Raw genomic sequence first — 26,757 nt, 5'->3', positions numbered from 1 at the left:
CAATTGGACAGGCAGAGAAACAAATGGGTGTCCAGTTCATTTTTTCCTTTTTCCAGGTGAAACAGACTCATGTGTCATGGAGGAAAAAGAGGCAGGATAGCTGAGGTGGCTGAGGTGTATGAGGTCTGTCCCCCCCCCCCTTCCTGTTGCTGTGTGTTTGTTTCCCCTGTGGAAAGAAAGAGAAAAGCCAGGTGAACATTGGTTTCTCTGACTGGCCGATTGCTCTTTCTAAGCAGTGAGCAACTGGGCAGGTGGAAAAAGAAAGGGGTGGCCTTCCTATCTTGCTTTGTTGGGCCAAAAGAGACACAAGCAAGAAAAGGAGGTAGAAAGAATGAGAGTGGAGGAAAAGGGTGCCCCCTGGTACCATAGTGGGTAACCCCTCCAGGAACTACAGTGACACCCTGTCTCCCTTGCCCATGTAGATATTTGCCATTTCCCCACTTCTGCAGGGACAGGCTGTGCAAAAGTAGAGGGCCAGATATACTAAAATTTCAAAACTACTCTGTTTTTCATTCTCATTATGGTTTCTATGCAGTGACTTAATATCATTTATCAGCAACATATCACAGCTCAGAAAGATTGGACTACTGTAATGTGCTCTACATGGGGCTGCCCTTGAAAACGGCCCGGAAATTCCAACTGGTTTAACGGGTGGCGGCCAGGTTGTTAACTGGTGCTCCTTACAGAGAGAGGTCAACCCTCCTGCTTAAGGAGCTCCATTGGCTGCCATTCATTTTCCGGTCCCAATTCAAGGTGCAGGTGCTTACCTACAAAGCCCTAAACAGTTTGGGACCTGCCTACCTTCATGACCACATCTCTATATATGAACCCACATGATCTCTCCGATCATCTGGAGAGGCCCTGCTCACGATCCCACTGGCGTCGCAAGCGCGATTGGTAGGGACGAGGGATAGGGCTTTCTCCGTGGTGGCCCCCCGACTCTGGAACTCTCTCCCCAAGGACATCAGACAAGCCCCAACATTGGCAGGCTTTAGAAAGAGCTTGAAGACGTGGTTGTTCCAGTGTGCCTTCCCAGAACAGGAAACTCCAAGCATCATGTCCCAAATGCACTTTACTAGAGATTTAAGATTGTCTGCACATTGCACCTATCTCCAAAAACCTATTTCACCTGTCATGCCCAGCATTTTTTTTAAAAAAAAATCATTACATTGGCCTGGCCTTAGTTTTAAATGTGTCACGGTGTTATTGTCTAATGTTAATTGCTATTGTTTTAATGTTTATTGCTTGTTTTATGAGTTATTTATTGTTGTATGTGTTATGCTGTTGTTTTTTGTTGTATTGGGCCTCGGCCTCTTGTAAGCTGCACCGAGTCCTTCGGGAGATGTTAGCGGGGCATAAATAAAGGTTTATTATTATTATTAGAAATTAGATTTTTGAACAGTTATGGCACAGAACATGATAAATAATCATGCAACGTATTTTTCAGTTTCACATGATGCAATCCAATGTTACTGCTTTTATCAGTTGGTTCTCATGTTCCCTTTCCTGTTTCTTCAGTATACCCAAATATTTACTAAACAGTCCTTTGTGGTGAGAATGTTATCCTCTTGTTCTGAAGGGTTGTCCAGTTCTCTAGAGGAGATCTTAAGACCATGTGTGGTGGGAAGCATTCTATCCTAATGTTAGAAACAGATCTTTTGGAGGGCAGAGTCTATTCAATATTGCATCACTGGTTTCCTCTTATTCATTGAAAAGCAGCTGTTCAGGAAGCCTTAGCCTCTATGGTCCCTGTATATGACATGGATCACCTGCAAAGAAATTTCTATGAAGGTGACCTCAGCTTTATGCTGGATGGAGGGAGGGAGGGAGGGAGGGGGGTGGGGGGAGACTACAGAGTGGTTTGGTTCAAGATTAAGAGAAGAAAATGCTTAAAGATTTGTACTCTACATGGTATTTCGGTCCTAAAAGCTTACTTATTTCTTTAATTATATGGTCAATTTGGCTTCACTAGCTGGAGTGCTAGATTTTATGCCTCATTAAAAACAATCATTTAAATATTAGTAAATTTTATTATCACACAAGATGTGGAAAATAGTTGTACTCATCAGATCCATCCACTGCTGTCGAAGAATCATAGAGTTGGAAAGAGACCTCATGGGCCATCCAGTCCAACCTCTTGCCTAGAAGCAGGAAAATTGCATTCAAAGCACCCCCGATAGATGGCCATCCAGCCTCTGTTTAAAAGCTCATGAAAGCGGATTGTAAAGATTTCACCAAACAGGTTAACCCAGTTCCCTTCTCCCTATGTATAATATATATGCAAGGGAAATTAAGGTATTAATTGAGACTCTTAAATGTTGCCTGACTACTAGATAGCATTGTTAAAAATTATACCCATAGCGCCATCTATTGACAATAAAGATCATGGCAGCTTAATGTTTATACCACTTAGGGAAGTGAGAGAAATAAAGAACTATTCATTTTCTGAATATTCCCTTCAAATCTTATTTCACAACACTCATATGGCTAAATTTAATTTAAATGTATTGCATAAGAAAATCTATTTTATGTACCCAGAAATTCAGGCCATGATGACTCCGGCTGTACTCTTATCATGTTGCTTTTTTGGAGAAATTCAATAATAGCGATTAGGAGCACAGCACAGGTAACCCACTGGTTCTCTCTTTTCTTCAGCTTGCACAATATCTGTTTGCCAGATATCTATTAGCTATGTCTCTCTCCCCCCCATACCTTTCTTTTTAAAAAAAAAAACACTTGCCAAAATTGTGGGTCTCGGAGTCTAATATCTTCCAAGATGCAATAAGATCAATACAATATGGCAATAGCTGTTGATTAAAAGATCCACACTGAAGCATGACTTCATAGATTTCTTAGCATGTCACATTTTTTTAAAAAAAAATAAAAGCTTCTCATTAACTCATTAACAATGACCAGCTGAAATCAGCAAGCAAGACTTTAAGAGGAACAGCTCCTCCCTAGGATTTAACAACACATGCACACTCTTCAGGCTAAAAATGCTGTTAATGTAGAAAAGGAAAGTATCAACTCTCTCCTGAAGAACTAAACCATATGGTTTGCCACTCGGTGGTTTGGAACACTGCACGTTTACTACATCAGGCATCAACCCTGGAAAAGCATTTTCTCCCTCAGGATGTCCATGTATGAAAAACAGGAAGCCAGCTGAGCACAATGCACGGTATACTATCCCTGCCTGTCAGACAACTAGAGTTCTAATACAGACTCGAGAATGAAAATCTGGAGGAAAGAAATACTGTCATCTCCAAATAATGTTGGTGTTAATTGAAGATGAGATTCAGTTGAGATACTTTCTCCAGAAAGGACCCCATTTTTATCCAGGCTACTTTGGAAACTACCTATTTCAAGTTTGAATTCCTACATAAAATCTGGTGCTCTGTGTTCCCCTATTTGTTATCAAGGGGAAATCAACAAATGACAAAAAAATATTTTGCATTGTGACAAATTGTTGTTTGTAGGTCCCATCTAAAAGGATGAATAATGTACTACTGCTGTACACTATGTTGACAATCCTAGAGAAGCATTTTTATAAGCTATGGGTTGCCCTGAGTAAAAATAATACAGCTTATCAAATGTTGTTGGACTACATGTTCTAGCAGACTTTATTAGCATAACCAATTTTAAGAGGTGCATGCAAACAACATTGGGGGAGGGGGAGGCTGCATGGTTATACTACGTTTTTGCAAGGCATATGCAACAAAATGTATGATGGCAAGGTGCAATGGAGGCAAGGGAATTTTTATAAGGAGGGCAGGACAAGAATCATGATGTTGATCATCAGGGATATATATACCGTATATACTTGAGTATAAGCCAACTCGAATATAAACCGAAGCACCTAATTTTACCACCAAAAATGGGAAAGCTTATTGACTTGAATATAAGTCGAGGGTGGGAAATGCAGCAGCTACTGGTAATACAAAATAAATATAGATACCAGTAAAATTACATTAATTGAGGAAACAGTAAGGTTAAATGTTTTTCAATGTTTACATAAGACTAATTTAAAATAAGACTGACCAACTTTGATTAAATTATTATTCTAACCTTTTTCATTGCCAATGTGCTTACGTATCCTTCCAATAATAATAATGAAAGTAAAATAATAAATGTAATAATAATAATAGAGTAAAATAAATGTAATAAAATAATAATAGAGTAAAATAATGCAAATGTAATAATGCCAATAACAGAGTGACATAATAAATGTAATAACAATAATACTAAAGTAAAATAATAAATGTAATAATAATAATAAATAGAGTAAAATAATGCAAATGTAATAATACCAATAATAGAGGAAAATAATAAATGTAATAAAAATAATAGTAATAACAGAGTAAAATAATAAATAACTTTGACTTGAGTATAAGCCGAGGGCAGCTTTTTCAGCCTTAAAAAAGGGGCTGAAAAACTAGGCTTATACTCGAGTATATACAGTATCTATTGCTCACCACAAATACATTCCCTGAAAGGGAAAAAACAGAGTAACCCTGCTGCTTTTGCAGCAATCAGCTAGTACTGGGTGTGCCCTATTATTACGCTTTATTTTTTTCCTTCTGCCCCAGTACATTAGAGACACTATCAAGAAACAATGAGCCACTAACATCAAATGTTTCTTTATTCATGGAACTCAAAACAATGGCCCAAGAGGTCTCCAGGCTTGCATCATACGGTTTTGTTTTGTTTTTGGCTGAGCTTAAATAGGCATTTATTTCTAAGAGGAAGGTGCCTAATTGTCCTTCAGCTGGTCCGATTCACATGCTTTCTGCTAATTTACAAACAGAAGTCTTACTGTGGCTTTTGTTTTTGCAGCCTTTACAAGCATCTCTGCAATGTTCTCTTTATATGTAAGATGGATGCTGAAATAAACATAACTACCTATATAGTAGTGTTTGGATGGGACATCAAGAAATAGCATGGATCTCCAGGTATAGCTAGAGGACAATCCTGCCTGAAGCTTCGAAGAACCATTGGCAGCAGTCAATGGCCTAACTCAGTATGAGGAAGTTTCCTTTATTTCATTGTTCACTCATTCAATGCATCTATTCATTTTGTAGAACACAATTCTATGCTTTGAAACAAAATGTAGTATAAAAGTACAGGAATTGAACTCATAAATCAAATGTTGAGACTTGATACTTAAAAGTTGTGAAACAAAGGCATTATAGAAACTAGTTCACAATATTTTTTTTTAAGTCTGTACATTATGACCCAGTATCTGTAGTGGATATCTGAAACAGTGGATATTAGTGAACTCTATATTTTGAACCCTATATTAGCAAACCCTATCTAGTCCCTCTTGGCACAGTGGGTTAAACCGCTGAGTTGCTGAACTTGCTGACTGAAAGGTTGGTAGTTTGAATTAGGGGAGTGGGGTGATTTGCTGTTCGCCCAAGCTTCTGCCAACCTAGCAGTTCAAAAACATGCAAATGTGAGTAGATCAATAGGTACTGCTTCTGTGAGAAGGTAACGGCAGTCTATGCAGTCATGCCAGCCACATGACCTTAGAGGTGTCTACAAACACCGGCTCTTTGGCTTAGAAATGGCAATGAGCACCACTCCCCAGAGTTGGACACGACTAGACATAATGTCAAGGGGAAACCTTTACCTTTGTATTTTGACTATACCTGGGTCGGACAAATTCCATAGAATTGTACTGGAGGACTTAGAGAGGCCCACAAACATATCCAGGAGGAATATTTTTGGAGCACCTGTACGTGAATCCATCGATAAGGCAGCCATACTGCATTGCTGAAAATATGGTAGCAAAACATCCAACTCTAGATTGGGGGACAGTTCCTGTAGTGCACTGCTATTCAAAGTGCTGGTCCCCAAGCCATTGTTTGCTGGTATGCGGCAAGTTCCCAGGAAATAAATGCTTGTAGCCAATGGGCACAAATATGGGACCAATCTCTGGTACATTAGAAAAAGTAACAAATGTTGATCCCCACGTCAGATAACAAAAAAGAGGTCTGCTCTAATATTTTCCCCTCATTAAACACTAGGGAGTGGTATCATATTTGTGCCCATTGGGAACAACTACTGTACTTAATTGCGTAATAGTCACACCTTTCCTGGCTTTGGGGGAAGGGGGCAACTATTATGTGGAGAAATACAGATGTGTGCTGGCGAATGAGGACTATGCTGGAAACCTCGCCATCAACTCCACTGGACCGGCCACGTTGTCCGGATGCCCAACCACTGTCTTCCAAAGCAGTTGCTCTACTCTGAGCTCAAGAATGGAAAACGGCATGTTGGTGGGCAGGAAAAGAGATTTAAAGATGGGCTCAGAGCCAACCTTAAAAACTCTGGCATAGACACTGAGAACTGGGAAGCCCTGGCCCTTGAGCGCTCCAGCAGTAAGTTCATGTGACTTACTGCTTCATCCATACCTTGGTGAAATACTGAGCAGGATTTTTAAACGGTAAATAATAATATAATCTAAGGTTTGTCAGAAATATCTGTGTCACCATAAGTCAAAATTGACGAAGATTGGAAATATTTGGTGCAACCTGTGATGGAGAATTGGGTAGAAGACTGCCTAATATATGTAGAACCAAAGCTGGCTGCGGAGAAATTGTAATAAATAAATGTAATAAATGTTCTCTCTAAAAATCACTAGGACTTCCACAATGACAGGAGGAGGCTGTCAATAAAGCACACTGGAAAACATAAACATTCCTTTAGTATTTCCAGTGTGCTTTTATTGACAGTCTCCTCCTGTCATTGTGAAAGACCTAGAGATTTCTAGAGAGAACATAAATCCACATCTCACATCTACATTTAAATCCACAAAAGCCAAAACCACAAAAATGGAGGAATGAAGCTCAAAATGCACTTTACTACTGATTTAGGATTGACTGTGTTCCCTCATTTTTCTCTGAAAATTTTATCCCAGTTATATCCTACCTTGTTCACGTCAACATTTTTTAAAATTTTTAATCTATTACATTTGGCCCGGCCATTGGTTTTAAATGCTTATATGTCACTGTTGGTTGTTTATTGCCTATTGTGTCCAATTCTGGGCACCACAATTCAAGAGAGATATTGACAAGCTGGAATGTGTCCAGAGGAGGGCGACTAAAATGATCAAGGGTCTGGAGAACAAGCCCTATGAGGAGCGGCTTAAGGAGCTGGGCATGTTTAGCCTGAAGAAGAGAAGGCTGAGAGGAGATATGATAGCCTTGTATAAATATGTGAGAGGAAGCCACAGGGAGGAGGGAGCAAGCTTGTTTTCTGCTTCCTTGGAGACTAGGATGTGGAACAATGGCTTCAAACTACAAGAGAGGAGATTCCATCTCAACACGAGGAAGAACTTCCTGACTGTGAGAGCCGTTCAGCAGTGGAACTCTCTGCCCCGGAGTGTGGTGGAAGCTCCTTCTTTGGAAGCTTTTAAACAGAGGCTGGATGGCCATCTGTCAGGGGTGATTTGAATGCAATATTCCTGCTTCTTGGCAGGGGGTTGGACTGGATGACCCATGAGGTCTCTTCCAACTCTTTGATTCTATGATTCTATTTTTTTGTTTATATGATTTATATGATTTGTACTGTATTGATTGTTTTATTGATTTATTGTGGGCTTGGCCTCATGTAAGCCGCACTGAGTCCCTTGGGGAGATGGTAGCGGGGTACAAATAAAGATGATGATGAAGCTGGAAGTCAGCTGTGACCAGCAGTGCTGTAGAATTTGAAGAGGTATGAATGGAGAGAGAAACATGCCAAGAGGAAGGTGCGGCAAGCCAACCCCGACCAGGACCGCCTTCACCTGGAAAGCAATGCCCTCTCTGCGGGAGAAGATGCAGGTCAAGAATTGTTGTTGTTGTTCATTCGTTCAGTCGTCTCCGACTCTTCGTGACCTCATAGACCAGCCCATGCCAGAGCTCCCTATCGGCCGTCACCACCCCCACCTCCTTCAACGTCAGTCCAGTCACTTCAAGGATGCCATCCATCCATCTTGCCCTTGGTCGGCCCCTCTGCCTTTTACCTTCCACCTTCCCCAGCATAATTGTCTTCTCTAGGCTTTGCTGTCTCCTCATGATGTGGCCAAAGTACTTCAACTTTGTCTCTAGTATACTTCCCTCCAATGAGCAGTCAGGCTTTATTTCCTGGAGGATGGACTGGTTGGATCTTCTTGCAGTCCAAGGCACTCTCAGAACTTTCCTCCAACACCACAGCTCAAAAGCATCGATCTTCTTTCGCTCAGCCTTCCCTAAGGTCCAGCTCTCACATCCGTAGGTTACTACAGGGAATACCATGGCTTTGACTAGGCGGATCTTTGTTGCCAGTCTGATGTCTCTACTCTTTACTATTTTATCGAGACTGGACATTGCTCTCCTCCCAAGAAGTAAGCGTCTTCTGATTTCCTGGCCACAGTCTGCATCTGCAGTAATCTTTGCACCTAGAAATACAAAGTCTGTCACGGCCTCCACATTTTCTCCCTCTATTTCCCAGTTGTCAATCATTCTTGTTGCCATAATCTTGGTTTTTTTGATGTTTAGCTTTTTTTTTTGTCGTGTCAGAGCAACCAGTCCATTATATTACATTTCTAACAGAACAAAGCAAACAAATAGAAAAATACAAAACTTATGAGTTTGGTAGTTGGTTAAATGTCCTTTGACCAGTATCTGGCCACTTGGAGTTCCTCTGGTGTTGCTGCAAGAAGGTCCTCCATGGTGCATGTGGCAAGGCTCAGGCTGCATTGCAGCAGGTGGTCAGTGGTTTGCTCTTCTCCACACTCGCATGTCGAGGATTCCACTTTGTGGCCCCATTTCTGAAGGTTGGCTCTGCATCTCGTGGTGCTAGAGCGCAGTCTGTTCAGTGCCTTCCAAGTCGCCCAGTCCTCTGTGTGCCCAGGAGGGAGTCTCTCATTTGGTATCAGCCATTGGTTGAGGTGCTGGGTTTGAGCCTGCCACTTTTGGACTCTCGCTTGCTGAGGTGTTCCAGCGAGTGTCTCTGTAGATGTTTAGCTGCAACCCGGCTTTTGCGCTTTCTTCTTTCACCTTGATTAGAAGGCTCCTCAGCTCCTCCTCCCTTTTGGCTATCAGAGTGGTGTCATCTGCATATCTGAGGCTGTTAATGTTTCTTCCAGCAATTTTTAACCCCAGCTTTGCATTCATCAAGCCCCGCACATCGCATGATGAGTTCTGCATACAAGTTAAAAAGGTTGGGTGAGAGTATGCAGCCTTGCCGTACGCCTTTCCCAATCTTGAACCAGTCTGTTGTTCCGTGGAGGTCAAGAACAGGGCTCCACAGTCACCTACAGACCCACCTGGAGGGCCCAAGTTTGCCGAGGCCTCCTTCAGGGGAGCTGCTGTTGCTGCCTCCCTCCGCCCCCTCCTTCCTTCAGCCAAACTCAGCGTCGCCTCCCCATTGGCCCCTCCTCAGGCCCCGCCCCTCGAGTCCCCGCCCCCTCCGGCAGCGGCGGCGGCCTGGTGAGCGGGCGAGGCCTGCGCTTGGCGCTGCTGCTGCTGAGGGAGCGGAGGGGCAGCCATGATGGTAGGTGCGGAGGGAGGCGCGGGCTGAGGGGGAAAGGGAGGCCGGGGAGGCGCCTGAGGCCCACTCGCTCACCCGGCGCCACGCTCTCTCTCTTTTTCCCTTTCCCTTCGGTTGGATGTCTCCTCCCGTTTCCCGCTTGGAGCAGGAAGGCTCGGACGACGGCCCAGATTTCCTTTCTGAGGAGGACCGAGGTGTAAGTGCTCACTCCCCTTCCTCCCTCGCTTCATTCAGGAGAGGGGCGGGGGCCCTTCCCAGGCCTGCCCTGCCCTTCCAGCCTCCTCCACTCAGTGTCCTTCGCATCCTGAAGGCTCCTTTGCTGTCAGCTGGGTTTCAGCTCCTTGTTTTTATTTATTTTTCCTCTTCTCTCGGATTTACAATCTGAATAATAATGTTTGTGGGTTTATAACAGCCATGGGCAAACTTGGGCCCTCCAGGTGTTTTGGACTTCAACTCCCACAATTCCTAACAGCCGGTAGGCTGTTAGGAATTGTGGGAGTTGAAGTCCAAAACACCTGGAGGGCCCAAGTTTGCCCATGGCTGGTTTATACAATGAGAACGTGTTACCTCAAGTCTTCTTCTTTGGAGGTTTTCAAACAGAGGCTGGATGGCCATCTGTCGGGTGTGCTTCGATTGTGTCTTCCTGCATGGCAGAATGGCGTTGGACGGGATGAACCTTGTGGTCTCTTCCTGCTGGATGATTCTATAATTTCTCCATAAGAGCAATAGAATTGATTTACTGCTACTAGTAAGGCATTCATTGCTATTCTGAATTGGCATACAGCATTAATTTACCCGAGGGTCTACTTCAGTGTTTCTCAACCTGGGGGTCGGGACCCCTGGGTGGGTAGTGAGGGGGTGGCAGAAGTGTTGCCAAAGACCACCAGGAAACACAGTATTTTCTGTTGGTCATGGGGGTTCTGTGTGGGAAGTTTGGCCCAATTCTATTGTTGTTGGGGTTCAGAATACTATTTGATTGTAGGTGAACTATAAATCCCAGCAATGACAACTCCCAAACGTCAAGGTCTGTTTTCCCCAAACTCCACCAGGGTTCACATTTGGGCATATTGATTATTTGTGCCAAGTTTGGTCCATCAGACATATCATTTTTTGAATCCACAGTGCTCTCTGGACGTAGGTGAACTACAACTCCAAAACTCAAGGCTAATGCCCGCCAAACCCTCCAGTAGTTTATTTTGGCCATGGAATTCTGTGTACCAAGTTTGGTTCAATGCCATTGTTGGTGGAGTTCAGAATGCCTTTTGATTGTAGGTGAACTATAAATCCCAGCAACTACAATTCCCAAATGACAAAATCAACCCCCACCTTCCCAGTATTCAAATTTGAGCATTTCAGGTGTTTGTGCCGAAATTGGTTCAGTGAATGAAAATGCATCCTGATTGTAGTAAAATTACAGGGTTTTTTTTTTTGTCATGTCAGGAGAGACTTGAAAATCTGCAAGTCACTTCTGGTGTGAGAGAATTGGCCGTCTGCAAGGACGTTGCCCAGAGGACGCCCGGATGATTTGATGTTTTATCATCCTTCTGGGAGGCTTCTCTCATGTCCCCGCATGAGGAGCTGGAGCTGGTAGAGGGAGCTCATCTGCCTCTCCCCGGATTCGAACCTGCGACCTCTCGGCCTTCAGTCCTGCCGGCACAGGGGTTTTACCCACTGCGCCACCGGGGGTTCCAAAATTACAGTTATGAAGTAGCAACAAAAATAATGTTATGGTTGGGGGCACCACAACATGAGGAACTATATTAAGGGGTTGCGACATTAGGAAGGTTGAGAAACACTGGTCTACTTGATATTTGTCTCTAGATACAGGCTGAATAGGCCCCCCTGGTGGTGCAGTGGGTTAAACTGCTGAGCTGCTGAACTTGCTGACCAAAAGGTTGGTGGTTCGAATCCGGGGAGCAGGGTGAGTGAACACTGTTAGACCCAGCTTCTGCCAACCTAGCAGTTTAAAACATTCAAGTGTAAGTAGATCAATAGGTGCCGCTCTTGCGGGAAGGTAACGTTGCTCCATTCAGTTATGTTGGCCACATGACCTTGGAGGTGTCTATGGATAACAACGACTTTCCGGCTTAGAAATGGAGATGAGTACCACCCCCCCAGAGTCGGACACGACTAGACTTAAATATCAGGGGAAACTTTTATCTTCCAGGTTGAGTATTTCTTATCTGAAGTGTTTAAACCAGGCATGGGCAAACTTCAGCCCTCTGGGTGTTTTGGCCTTCAATTCCCACAATTCCTAACAGTCCATGCCAGTTTTAAATCATAGACATGGAAGAAGAGACCACAAGCACCATCCAGTCCAACCCTTTGCCATACAGAAATACATCATCAAAGATCACAAATGGTTTGGATTTTTTCCTCCAACCTTCAGCTGTGCGGAAATACACAACCAAAGACCACAAGTGGAGTTTGGATTATTTACCAGGTGTTTGGAATATTTGCATATGTATGCAGTCATGCTGGCCACATGACCTTGGAGGTGTCTACGGACAACGCTGGCTCTTCGGCTTAGAAATGGAGATGAGCACCACACCCCAGAGTCAGACATGACTGGACTTAATGTCAGGGGACTATCTTTACCTTTATAATGAGATATATTGGAGATGGGGTCGAAGTCTAGACACCAGGTTTCATATATACTTTTTTACACATAGACCAAAGACAGTTTTGAAGGCACACAAATTACCTACAGGTGTTTTTTGAATTACTTTAAATGCAGCCCTTAGCATCATTTTGTTAGGAAATTATTGTTTTTGTTATTTTATTTTTATTCATTTTTATGGATAAAATTCTAGGTGGTATTTCCTTCCTTTTCTGTTTTATCCTCACAACAACTCTGTAAAACTAGGTTAAGCTGAGAGATAATGGCTTATTTACCCAAGATTATCCCATGAGTTTAGCAGTTGAGAGGAACTTTGAATCTAGGACTACCATGTGCAGCACTAATCAAAACACCACACTTTTTCACAGATGCTTAAAAGGCAACAATATGAACAATACAAAACGAAATGTTTTGGTGAAACTGCATGTGACTTTTATCAAGCAGTGATGGGAAGAAACATTAAGTTGTGCAGCTACTATGACTAAGATACTAAGGGGCATAAGAGGGTGGATCTTTTGAGTATTTGCAGTAGATTTGTAAAGGTTTCTAGTCCTCATTTTTTTTTAGAATAATAGCAACAAAGAAAATCTCCTTTCCCTAGTTTTATTTGTGAAATGTAGAAAACTTGATGTACTGAAAGTGGGTGTTTATGGGGTAAATAAAAGTTGCTGGTTGTTTGCATTATGAGCACAATTCAGGTCTGGTACTCTGAACAACTTCCGGTGTAAAAATATCTGGTACTGTTTCATTATCTGGGCGGAGGCCAAAAGGGGGTGCTAGACAGAGAAGGGGTTTGAAGGACTAAAATATATCCCCCTGTTTTCCTGTTATTCCTCCCCCCCTCCCACCGATGTTGCCATCATAGAAACAATTCTTGTTTATGAAATGGGAAGGGAAGAGGGGAAATAACCAGCAAAATCGGGGTTATTAAACTTCCCACTTCCTCTCAGATAATGACAGTACCAAATATCCTTTAATCTAAGTGCAATCCTTCTCTCTCACCTCCCCAGGTAGATTCAATTGTGTGCTTCTACAAAAAGCACATTCAATTCTAAAATGTGTTCCCTCCCTGTAACTTGCCATGAGTTGATAGATAGGTGAATTGAAGGTACATGCATAGTTGTCAATTACTCTAGGACATTTGTACATTTCTGTGGAGGTGTTTCACTTTTTTTTCTTGATGTAACTAAAGCAGAGTGTTCTGTACCTGCTTTGAAAACAAACAAAAAAAAAATAACAGGCTGATTTTTTTTCTATTGAAGGGAAGGGAATGCCCTACAAGTAGAATTCCTCAGAAAGACAACTCTCCCAAATTAAGCATGAATCAACGTAGAACTTTCTATAAATTGGAGCACTATATTAAATGATAAACCTACATATGGCCCTACACAGAATTAAATAAAACCAAGCGGTCTCAGCAGACTAATAAAAGTGGCTGAGATTACTTTTTTTTTCACCAAAGCAGTTTTTATTGGTATCCAGGATGCTGTGGCTCATCCCAAAATACTACTTCTGACCTCACATTCAAAGATAATAGAGTTGTACTATTAGGATAAATAATGAAATGGGAGTTGTTTTTCAAAAATTATTGAAATTTTGCCTCAGAAATTTACTGTTAATTAACTATTTATAGTCTTGAGTGGCTTTAAAAAGCATATCTAAAATCTGTGACACCTTGCTGGTCTGTGACGAGAAGTATACTAGTGAATACAGTGTCCCCTCACTACATCGTGGTTTGCTTATTGCAGACTCGCTGTTTCATGGGTTTTTCCTCCCCCCACCAGAGCCGCGGGGGGGGGGGGGAGGAAGAGGAGGAGGGGGATCCAGGCACTGGACCTTACCCTGGGACTTGTTTCCGGGCATTTCGGCAGTGGCCTCCTCCTTGCTGCCTCCTCTGCTCCTGGCCTCTGAGGCCCCTTGGGTGCCGTTGATGGCACTGCCAGGCTGGGCTCAGGATTCAGCCCAGCCTGACAGTACCATCAACGGCACCCAAGGGGCCTCAGAGGCCCGGAGCAGTGGAGGCTGCGAGTGGGAGGAGGCTGCCGCGAAGTGGGTCGCTCCATCCGCTCGGCAGCAACCTCCTTCTCCTCACCACCTCTGCTGCTTCCTACCTCAGAGGCCCCTCGGAGTCCATTGATGGCACTGCCAGTCTGGGCTCAGGCCTCAGACCAGGCCTCAGCCCAGCCTGGCAGTGCCCTCAACAGAGCCCAAGGGGCCAATGAGGCAGGGAGCAGCAGAGGCGGCAGAGAGGAGGAGGCCGCTGCCGAGTGAGCGGAGCATCCCTACTTCGTGGATTTTCACTTATTGCAGGTGGTCCTGGAACGGAACACCTGCAATAAGTGAGGGAACACTGTATTTATTAGCAAGACACAAATTTCAAGAGTGGGACCAACACACAGTTGGTCCCACTCTTGAAATTTGTGTCTTGCTAATAAATAGTTTTAGGATTCACTTTTGCAAATACCCTGTATTCAATCAAAAATGCTGACTAATTATTTGGAGAATTTAAGCATTTTCAATTTAAAATTTCAACAACACTGGCTTCTAATTTTATCTTATTTGAACAAAGATATATTTGCTCCTGAGTTAAAACATTTTATCTCTAACTAATCACTTTTCCTTATAATAAATTTGTGCTTAAGCTGTTATGAGATTCCTTGTTTTTCGTTTGTTTTGTTTGACTGTCTCACCTTTGTTATTAGGTTTATGAAAAGTGTATTTCAAGTGCGGTTATATTCCACTTACATTCCATTAGATTTTGAGGGAATCAGTAGTAGTCTGTGGACAGTATTTTTCCTGTTTGCTCATAAAGCTGGCTGTTGACATTGTGTATCAAACATGCATTTATAGCAAGTTCAAATTGCCCCAATTTTTGCTCAGATCTATTGATGGAAATTGCAGAAACATCTAGCATGTGGGTGATGATGTATAATTATTAACCAGTTCAAAAAATGAGGTTAGTCATACCAAAATGCTTACAGACCATTTTACATAGATAATAACAATGTACACATAGATAATTGTTGAGTTCAAAAAATTGTGCTTATTTCAGAATTAGGGGTACAATTCTGTATGTATATGTATATATACAAATATATAAAAGTACAAGTAGAATACAACATATTAATGCATTTATTAAAAATGAACATCAAACCATATCATAAGCACTATTCTTCATAAATCTTTGGGATATATATCTATATATCTCTCTATATATAATTTAGTTATACATTGTATTGTCGAAGGCTTTCATGGCTGGAATCACTAGGTTCTTGTGGGTTTTTTCGGGCTATAGAGCCATGTTCTAGAGGCATTTCTCCTAGTTATACATTTGTTAACATTTCACCTAGGCCAGTGCAACTCAAAGTGATAGTCAGCAGCACAGTGGCTGTCCATGTGCAATCAGCTGCTTCTCCACAGTAAATTTCCAGGAAAGAAAGAAACTATTGTAGCCAGTGGGTACAAATATTGAATTGGTCCCTGGCGTATTAGGACAAAAATATTTCTATTTCCTCACATTAGAAAGCTAGCAGAATATTGTTCCAATCCATAATAACCTAAAATACTGAGTACAGTAATGTATTTTGTTCAGAAACTTAGATAAGTCATATATTGCAGACTTCCTTAAAGTTTGATCATAATTAATGTTATTATCCTATCAATCAGTTAATTTTGATATATTCTTTTTGGATGTAGCCATCTTATAAAAGCAGTTACCCGATTGAGTAGCATAACCATTTTGTATTGTCGCATGCATTTATTTGAGCATGAACGTTTTATGTACAAGTTTCAAGGTACTCTGCTAACTTAGACAGCTGTTTGCAATCCTTCAGAATAATACATCTCCTTTCTTTCATATTATAGAGTCATTGATAGTAAAATAAGGTTAAAAGAAAGAAAGAAAGAAAAAGATAGATAGATAGATAGATAGATAGATAGCTTTAGGTTGTCTGCAAAAAGTAAATGGTGGAAGAGATTCAGAATAGATGAAAGGAAGCATTTCTGTACACAGTGCACAGTCAGATTAGACAGATTCCTAGAAGGTAAAATCATGAGGTGTGCTAATTGTGATGGTTCTATATTGCCTCCAGCACAAAAGTATCCTTTTATAAATGGCTGGGGAACTATAGTGGAAGAATAGTCTTGCTGTGCTTTCCCAGAAGCAATTTACTGGCTTCTGTGAAAAAAGAACATTGAGCTAAGTAGGCCTTTGCTGCAGCACAACTTTTGTTATGTTTTTAAATGACTGCTGTACAATTGTCCTGCTACATTTGCAGATTTGAATATTCATGGATTTTACAAATTAAGAATATCTTAGTTTTACTATGTTAATATCTTAGTTTTACTGTGTTTGCCAGCTCTGACAATTGTGTCCAATTTTGTTATTGCAACCCGTTTTACATTGTTTTGATTTCAGACATTACTATTCTGAAATTTCTTTCAGAAGTTCAATAATGTTTGGATTTTAAAGATCCCAGATTATCATTCCTAATGATTTGTTTTAAAGCAAATTTATACAAAAATGTTAAATGTAATAATACAGTTGCAACGGGTATGCAACTGTATATTAATTCTTTAGCAATTTCTGCCGATATTAATAGGTTTGCATATTTTCACTTTTTTCCTGTCCTTCCCTAATTGAATTTTCCCGATATATGGTTCCTCTTGTTTCTACAAGTCTTTCATTTTTGTTCTATATGTATTTTATCATCTATTAAACTGTTACTTTTGGAAAGAGTTTCCATCTCTGATATGTGAACTGACTACTTTGTTAAGTCAATATTCAGAACAATAAGTTACTCCTTAATGTTTCAGTCAGTTCCTTCAGGGTTCAGTTTGTTTTTCTTGCTGATTAAAAAGTGTTTCTTTTAAAGACTATTAAGAATTTTAAAAGATAACCTTGAACATGCTGCAGATCCAGTGTTCTCTTGTTAATTTCACTAGAGGTCCTTTTGATTATCTTTTAAATTAAATTAGACAGTTTAGTTCCTTTTCAAAACAAGTTAGATTTTTCAATTTTTATTTGTTTTTATTTTTGCTTCTGGATGGGCTGTTAAATTTTCTAAATATCCTAAAACACACGCTATATCCAAGGTTCAGTGGGGAAGAGGAAGAAAATTGCCCCAGGATGCCAGTCAGTTGAGAGTCCGAAACTGTTACTGTATAGGTTCTTGTGGGTTTTTTCGGGCTATAGGGCCATGTTCTAGAGGCATTTCTCCTGACGTTTCGCCTGCATCTATGGCAAGCATCCTCAGAGGTAGTGAGGTCTGTTGGAATTAGGACAATGGGTTTATATATCTGTGGAATGGCTGGGGTGGGGCAAAGAGCTCTTCTCTGCTGGAGCTATGTGTGAATGAGCTCAGGCTCAGCCAGGCCTTCAAATGCTAATGAAGGTTGTCAGTTGAAACATTCACACCTAGCTCCAGCAGAGAAGAGCTCTTTGCCCCACCCCAGCCATTCCACAGATATATAAACCCATTGTCCTAATTCCAACAGACCTCACTACCTCTGAGGATGCTTGCCATAGATGCAGGCGAAACGTCAGGAGAAATGCCTCTAGAACATGGTCCTATCGCCCGAAAAAACCCACAAGAACCTAGTGATTCCAGCCATGAAAGCCTTCGACAATACATTGTTACTGTATACAATGAAAACTAATGATCAAAGTTGTTTTTGCATTCTCTTTGTAAAAGTCAGTATGAACAGACTATGTCAATGAAGTGAAAAAAACACTTGACTCATTTAATGTGGATTGAGCCTGTACAGTTTGAGGCCTGAACACCATTGAGTCTGAAGGACTCTTACCTTTATTGCATGTGTTTATTTTTCATTCCAATTTTTTCTTTGTTTGGTTTTCTCAGCAAGCAATATTTCCTTTGATCTTCTGGAAAGTGGCTTTAGAGAATCACATATAGGAAATCTCCTCCCAGAATTGCCTTTTGGGAGATTAGAGTGCTATAGTGATTCCTTCATGGAGGATTGATAATTCAGACAAACAACAGCCCTGACTGGTAGGGAGAAGAGCTGGGCCTCAATACTGCTCTGAACTTCTTGAGATGGGAAAGCGGCACACCAGTATAGTAAGCAAAATTATATTCAGCTGCTAGGCCATGTTTCAAGTGAACATATCTATAGTAAAATTTACTACTTACTTAGTGTCTTGGTGGTGGATACCAAGGTGACTGTGGAGCCCTATTCAGTAAGGGCATTGGTTTCCAGGAAGAATGCTTGACGCGCCTTTCTCTTGGCACGTTTCTCCCTTTCGCCCTCCATTTGTGCCTCTTCAAGTTCCGTAGCACTGCTCGTCACAACTAACTTCCAGTTAGGGCGCTCAAGGGCCAGGGCTTCCCAGTTCTCGGTGTCTATGCCACAGTTTTAAAGGTTAGCTGTAAGTTAATCTTTAAAACTCTTTTCCTGTCCACCAACATTTCTGTTTTTGAGTTGGGGGTACAGTAACTTCTTTGGGAGATGGTGATCGAGCATTCGGACAACTTGGCCTGTCTAGTGAAATTGATGGCATAGGAGCATCACTTCAATACTGATGCTTCTACCAGCACGCTGATCTTATCCTCCTATCTTCCCTAGAGATTTATAGGATTTTTCAGAGGCAACACTGATGGAATCATTCCAGGAGTTGAATGTGGTTTCTGTAGACCAGTGGTTCTCAACCTGGGGTAAACTGGCTGGGATTTCTAGGAGTTGTAGGCCAAAACACCTGGGGACCCACAGGTTGAGAACCACTGCTGTAGACAGTCCATGTTTCACAGGCATATAACAGGGTTGGAAGGACAATAGCTTTATAAACAAGCACCTTGGTATTCCTACGGATGTCCCGATCCTCAAACACTCGCTGCTTCTGTAATTGGTAGAGGATCAGCTAAGACCTGGGGTAAAGTAAGGTGAGCTTAATCACCTCAATGTCTGAACAAAAATAAATTTTCAAAGAAATTTCCTTCTGATAATTTCATTGAAAAGCCTTGAAAAAAGAAAAACAAGGAATATATAATTGAAATAGGTCATATGACTTAAGTTATTAGATTATTGATTAAAATTTGATTGAATTCAATAATTTCTTGATAATCTTTACTTTTAATTGTAGTCGTCGTAAATAGTTTTGCAAGATACTATAATTACTCATTTCCTGGGGCTTTAAAATCCTCCTTTCCCATCAAGTATGTTTTCCTTTCATAATAATTTGCATTTTTAATTATACTGCTAATGTTGTATAATTATATATGACATCATAAACTATATTTTACATGTAGTGTGTGTGTAGTGCAGTATTAGTAGTGTATAGCAGTTTTGTCCACTGACGACATTTGGAATGGGACCATGCAGGAAGAGAATTCCAATTTTGACCTTGATAAAGTGTTTTCACATGAAAGCTTGCTTAACAGTCGGTTTTTGTAAAAACATTTTCTTGGATATGTTTGAAGCCAGATTACCATTTTTAAGAGCTCCTTGTTGCCAGCAAGTTTATCCTCAGTGTGTTCTTGGACTTTAGTTCAATTAGTTTCTTACTCAATATAATTCAGATAACCTGCTGTGAATAGAAAGGAAGTTTCATCATGCTGACTTTGCAGTGTCAACACATTCTGACTTTAACTCTTGCATCTTCCAAAAATCATTGCCTTTACAGTATACTTAGGTGAAAAGACTTCAAAATATTTTGTTATATGATCCAATGATAATGAGATCATACAAGCAGAAAACATTTAGATTGGAGATTAATTGCCTGCCTAAAAACAGTCTATATTGTCAAACATCAAGACTAGATTATACATTAATGATCTTTTGAAGAAAAGAAGTCGGACTAATGCCATGTTATCTGTGTATGTACTTCATGCAAACCTATATATAGTTATGTTTAAAACCGATGCAGGGATGAGTAGCTTTCATTTGGGCTGTAAATTTAATTATGCAAGGAAAAGGAAGTTGGGGCCTAATTCTGGCAGTAGTTCATGTCCAGATTATATCCTGCAGAGTTGCTGAGTGGAGACGCTATTCTGGAAAACTGAAATGTAGGAAATGTATACTAATGGTGTCAGCAGGATGTTATTTGGTAGCGTCTTTTGCCTATAGCAGTATGGATTTAACAATGTAAATAAATCTGAGTGCAGAGGTTCCATAAATCTGAATGCAGAGGTTCCATTCTTAGCTCAATATATTAGTCATGGGTGTATCAGTCAGTTTTGCTTGCTGTTTTGTATTTGCATGAGTTGAGTGTGTCAAAGCAGGATGAAATAGAAAGGTGAAATAGATGGGGAGACTAGAAGGACATAATTGTTCAATACATAAACACCCCCCCCCAAACTCATCATACAATTCTGTATGGAAGTATAAAAAATGTTGAAAATATTAAAAACATATTTTAAAAGTTTTTTACACAGACTTCTTCTAAGAATGAACCAGCATAAATGAAATTCTCATTGTAAATTAACATGATTTTGTGTTAGAATGGGCAGCCTTAGCAGACTTGGGGCCTGTTTTCCCTCAAGCTCTCTGGAGACTGCATAGGCTGCCAAAAATGATTTTTAAAAAGTTAGTAGTCACTTCTGCTTTTGAAAAGGGGTATATTTTTGTTAAACATAACATCTCAGTTCCTTAAAGGTATCAATTCTGTGTAAATTTTGCTTTTTTTGAAAGATTGGTGAGGTATATTAAGATGGTGATACTGGTTTTGCCCCCTGTCTTTGTTTAATGGGAGGATGTTATCAGAATGACACTTCAAAGCCCTCCATGAATATAAATAAGCACTGGAATATGTCTGTGATTATACTTGTCCTTCTTTTTGTTTCAAAGATATTTGAAGTTGCCCATAGTGATCAAAGCAGTAGCGTATCAATATCCAAACAATTGTCATTTAAATTAATACTGAGCTAATATTTAGCATTGAAATAAATATTATGCTTACCGTTTTATTTAAATTTGGCTTTAAGTAGTATACTTAATTTTATATTTTGTATATGCTTACTAAAGTTTTTGAGAAACTCCTGAAGAATTTTTGATTTTTGTTTTTAAGTATCTTTCTCTAATTTCTCATATCTTATCAAAATTACAATATGTCTATTTTGGTTGCATTTCTGAATTAAAGTACATATGGAAAGGTGTATTTTAACTTACTTTTAAACTCATTTTATCGATCTTCTTTAGCTTAGAGCAGTCACTGTAGATCTTCAGACTGATGCTGCCTTGCAAGTGGACATTTCAGATGCTCTTAGTGAGAGAGACAAAGTGAAATTTACTGTTCATACAAAGGTAAACCGTACCATTTGTTTTCTGTTTATAACTTAACTTTTTAAAAAGATGGATTATATTTGGCATCCACAGATGCATATACACCATTTGAATGTCAGTAAGATTTAATCAGGTGTAAAAAAATATTTGATGATCAGAGTGACATGGTTCATTTTTTAAAAAGTCATGTAAGCAAATAATCCACTTTGTATATTAATGAAAAGCTTTATTTGTTGTGTGTGTGCGCGCGTGCGTGCATGTGAGTATACACACACAAACACATGATTTGTTAAACATTGTTAGATGTCCATTTTCATTTTTGATACCGCTCTCATTGTTTCTTCTCATGTCTGTAAATACACGATATTGCTAATCTTCTCTGCCTCATAAATAGAATTTAATCACTACAGACTACAGAATGCTTAAATTTCATTAAATCATTATTGCTTGTTTGATATTGTGCTTAGTTCCTGAGTTTTTTTGCAGTAAATTTATGTGACAAGCTCAATCTGATTTATTCATTCTATCCTCTTTTGTTCTGCAGAGTTCTTTACCAAATTTTAAACAAAATGAATTTTCAGTTGTCCGACAGCATGAGGAGTTTATCTGGCTTCATGACTCCTTTGTTGAGAACGAAGACTATGCAGGCTATATTGTAAGTTCTTATTTTTTTAAAAATAACCTAGTCGGGTGGAAATACTGAACAAACTGGAATTGTTTCCCAGTTTCATCTTGGCAGGATATTGCTTTGCCTGTGCTTATGCAAAATCTTTCTCTTGTTGATTATGCTTTCTTGAAATGTAGACTGTACTGTCGTTGTTTCTGGACCAACTACTTCTTTTCACACTTACCAGACTTTTTATAAATTGGTATGGCACACAGTGGGGGTTCTACAGTATGGTTGATGTTTGCTGTTTGCAGCTCACCTACATGCTTGAGTGGAATTTCTTTGCCAATTCTCTACTGCAATGGAATCCCAGGGGGATGTAATTTGGTGAGGCACCAGAGGAGAAGGCTAAAGGCATTGTAAAACAACAACTCCCATAATTCCATAGCATTGAGCCATGGCAGTTAAAGTGATGTAAAACTATAATAATTCTACACATTTGTTTATTCACACAGTACATCAAGTGTCTTGATCTTTATGCTTGTTTTGCTAAACTGGTAAACTTAGAACAGGGATGGGTCAGCAGGAGCCTTACCGATTGGGTATATGCAGCCTTGTACCAAAATTCTGTCAGCTCTAGAACGTTCTGAATGAAGCTGTGCATGTTTACAGAATATACATGTGAATACGATGGTTTCCCAATGAGCAACCAGTCCTTCCTCTTGGAAGCTTTTTCTGTTTTTCTTTCAAAGTGGCTTATGACAGTTCTACTCAAAGTCGTGTTCCATGGGCTGATGTTGGTCTGTGAGTCATTGGCAGCTGGTCCACAGAAAGTTTCCATAAAGGAAAGAAACAGTTGTAGCCAGAGGAAGAAATGTAGCTTCTGTCTCTGGCACATTTGAGGAAAAGCCCTGCTGGCCCCTTCACATAGGTAGATGGCTTAAGAAGACCTGGTTTATGAGACATCATTCGGTGTGACAACTAGAAACTTGGGTTAACAGAGAATGGTTTCAAGCAGCATGGCTCTTAACATGCTGTGTTACTCATTGCCTTAAAAATAGAAACATACTCTTTATGAGGAAATGGAAAGAAATGATGAGCTACCGATGGAAGGTGTTTCAAGGTCTTGTTATGAATATTGTCCTCTGAGTAATTAAGTGATTAAAATAGATATAAGGGATGCGAACTGCCCAACATAACAGAAAAAGTGTCTTCATATCACTTTGTTTTCTGTACCTTGGTGGCTGATTTTCTTAAAATTCTGCATTTCATGGTCATTGTACTCTATTGTTGTACTGTATATTAATTACTATACATTCTTAAGTAGCTTCAGGCTGTGTGTAAGGATATTATGACTAGTAATTTTGTATTGTGATTAATCTGTGTAAATCAGAGTTTCTCAAATTGTGCTCCCCCAGATATTTTGAACTTCACCTCCCACAATTCATAACAGCTGGTAAGCTGGCTGGGATTTCTGGGACCTGAAGTTCAAAACATCTGGAGGAGCACAGTTTGAGAAACACTGGTGTAAATGGTTGGGGCTCCTCAAGTTCAATTGATTGCTTTTCATCAAAACACTGAAACATTATTTGTATTTAATGCTTTCACTAAATTATACTTTTTAGGGATGTGATACAGTGTTATTATTAGGAATTCTTAATTTTCAAAAGCCTTTTCATTGGTATGTTAAAAACATGGTATCTTTAAATATAATTCATGGTTATATTTTAAAGTGGATGGTTAGAGTAGTGTGCACAGCAAAGTCTTGTGATGTAAAACTTACCCCAAATGAATTGAGTAGCTTGAAAAGAGGTGATGATGTCAGTGTGCTGAAGCAGCTAACTGTATCCTAGTTGAGAGGGTTTTTACTTTCGCAAGGATTCAAAACCACTTTCTGGCTGATTCACATGTCAGATTCCACCAGCACCACCAAGGCCTGATTTTGATGCTTCAAGAGAAAAATTGCAGAAACTTGGGGAAGGAGAAGGATCGATGACTAAGGAAGAGTTCACCAAGATGAAGCAAGAACTCGAAGCGTATGTGCATATTTTCATTGTTTCTGTCCTGTCAGCTTTTTCAGTATTTCCTGATGTCACAATAATTTCTACAGTAGAAAACATTTCCTGGATCATTACAAGGAAAACCACACACATTAATGATGGAAATGTTAGGAAATTTGAGATGGGGAAAAATCACTTTTAATCATTGTAATGATCTAAATAATAAGAATTATAACAATCATCATCTGATCATATTGAATCCAATGCAGTATTGGGGAAATTTGCTACAGTGTTTGAAACTCAGTTGAAGTAACTGATCCTTGGACTAAGGCCCCTTCCACACAGCTGAATAAAACCCCACATTTTCTGCTTTGGACTGGAACATATGGCAGTGTGGACTCAGATAAGCCAGTTCAAAGCAGATATTGTGGGATTTTCTGCCTTGGTATTCTGGGTTATGTGGCTTTGTGGAAGGACCCTAGAAGATACTGAATTACCTAAGACTAGTCTATCTTAGCTGACAGACTTTAGACTAGAATTTCTCAGGTCTGTATGTGAGGGTGTAACCTGTGAATTTTATTGCATATTTGTGTTACATTCAGCCTTTCACTATCAGATATCTTACTTAGGAGATGCACATAAAATTATGAACTGTGAAATAAAGAGAAGGATTAGCAATGAACCTAAATTTACAATGCTCATTTCATTCTGGTTTTTTTTAATTGTAAAGGCATCTCAAATGTTTTAGATAAATAGCATCTTAAATTGTCATTCAACAGGAAAAATACTTTGACATTGACTTGCTTTTTGTGTACTGTGGCTTATAGAGGAAGTTAACATTTTGACCTCAGTCTAATTGCTGGATAATAAGACAGTGCTTAAATAAGTCCCATTGGATCAGTGGATCTACTCTAGTTAGAGTTGGCAATTTGACCTTGGTCATTTACAATAATACATTTAATCTATGTTATATTGCTTTTTGTAGTTATGGCGAAGCCTTTGTACAGCATAAACTTTGTACAGCATAAACATGCTGATCTTCTGTTTCAAGTTTTTAGACTAAATATATTATTTTCTTGATGCAGAAATGTTACTTGCAAAATAATATAGCCTTGCTTTTCTTTCTCTATAGTGAGTATTTGGCAATCTTCAAGAAGACAGTAGCCATGCACGAAGTCTTCTTGTGTCGTGTAGCAGCTCATCCCATTTTGAGAAAAGATTTAAATTTCCATGTCTTCCTGGAGTATAATCAGGATGTGAGTACAGTTTGTGTTCACCTACTAAAGCGATATACCTTCTTAATATTAAAAACAGTCTAAACTGAATCCAGATGAAACAGAGGTGCTTCCATCAAGGGTCCTAATCTGGGGATGGAGGGTTGCACTGTCCCTGAAAGACTGTGTTTGCATTTTGGGAATGCTCCTGGATCCGTCTCCAAATGTCAGCTCAAATAGATGTGACGGTCTGGAGTGCATACTATCAGTTTCGGCTGATACTCCACCTGCGCCCTTTTCTAAATTTGGAGGACCTAAAGATTATAACCTCAGGGCAGCCAGATTCGTTGTGGAAACATCAATGAGTGAGCATCACGTCTATCCTAAAGTCACTCCACTCACTGCTGATTAGGTTCCAGGCAAAGTACAAGGTGTTGGTTTTGACCATCACCCAGAGGACTTTTTTATTTTATAGAAATACGTTTTAATATGTGTGTCTACAGAATTTTTGTACTGTGCTGTCGAAGTCTTTCATTGTTGAAATCACTGGGTGGTTGTGAGTTTTTTTTGAGCTGTATGGCCCGAAAATGCTACTGGAACATGGCCATACAGCCCGAAAAACTCACAACAACCTACTTTTTGAACTGTTTGTGTGTTTTGACTGTGTTGTGACCTGCTTTGAGCCATGAGGAGAGGCAGGTCAGAAATAAAATTATTACTTATTTGTTTGAATTTGGATTTTTTTCACTTTGTGATATATCAGTATTTGTATATACATAGTGATTGAGACATGGAGGAAAGCTACACAGCCAGTACCTACTGAGTTTTTCTCAAGGAGCTCTCACTCAACTACTGTCAGAAATTTGATGTTGGAAATGGGGGAAGGACTCTGAGTTCTGCAGTTTGACTTAACCAAAGCCCTTGTAAAAATTAGATTCCAAGAAGGATAAAGCCCTAATGCATTTGGCTGCCATGGGCTCAGGGAATGTTTAAATCAGTCAATCAAACCAGTGGTGTCATATGGTGGAGATATTTCTGACTTGTAAAAAAGCAACCTAATGTTCTGTATTTTTGTATTTTAGTTGAGTGTTCGTGGGAAAAACAAAAAAGAAAAACTTGAAGACTTCTTTAAAAACATGGTTAAGTCTGCAGACGGTGTCATTGTTTCAGGAGTAAAGGTAATTAGCCATTTTAAGTCTTCTTAAATCTATCTCATTTGGGTGTATTCTACTGTGACATAATACTAATGAAAGAGGTGAGATATTATTTACAGACACTCAAGGGGTAATTTGCAGAATATCTCTATTTTCAATATATATTAGGCATGGTGTTGAGAGGGTGTTGCTAGGTAGAGGTATCCTTTGTTAGTGCTGCACATAGCAAGGGTTTCTGAGGGAATGCAGGATTGTATTTTGGGTGCGTCATGCAGTTGGTTTTGTCTTCTAGAGAGCTTAAATATGTATTTATTATTTCTCCACATGGTCTACCTCCAATCCTTAAAGCAGAGTTTGGTAACATACAGCACATTGCCATGCCCCACCCCCAGTCTGTATATGTTGTTACCAC

The 26,757-nt window shown here is 39.9% G+C and overlaps 1 protein-coding gene across 1 annotated transcript in view; it reads left to right on the top strand.

Moving 5' to 3' along the window:
* The first annotated feature begins 9,415 nt into the window (after window positions 1-9,415).
* The window catches only part of SNX6 (sorting nexin 6), a 29,495-nt gene continuing 12,153 nt past the window's right edge, over window positions 9,416-26,757 (top strand). The window contains exons 1-7 of the mRNA XM_060759305.2: window positions 9,416-9,516; window positions 9,662-9,709; window positions 21,287-21,391; window positions 21,915-22,025; window positions 23,892-24,013; window positions 25,110-25,233; window positions 26,274-26,369. Coding sequence (XP_060615288.1) covers window positions 9,511-9,516; window positions 9,662-9,709; window positions 21,287-21,391; window positions 21,915-22,025; window positions 23,892-24,013; window positions 25,110-25,233; window positions 26,274-26,369 — 612 coding nt within the window. The 5' untranslated portion in view covers window positions 9,416-9,510. The remainder of the gene's footprint in view (window positions 9,517-9,661; window positions 9,710-21,286; window positions 21,392-21,914; window positions 22,026-23,891; window positions 24,014-25,109; window positions 25,234-26,273; window positions 26,370-26,757) is intronic.

Source organism: Anolis sagrei, chromosome 1, assembly GCF_037176765.1.
Source record: "Anolis sagrei isolate rAnoSag1 chromosome 1, rAnoSag1.mat, whole genome shotgun sequence".
NCBI classification, from domain to species: Eukaryota; Metazoa; Chordata; class Lepidosauria; order Squamata; family Dactyloidae; genus Anolis; species Anolis sagrei.
This window is presented reverse-complemented; position numbering and strand designations above follow the sequence as displayed.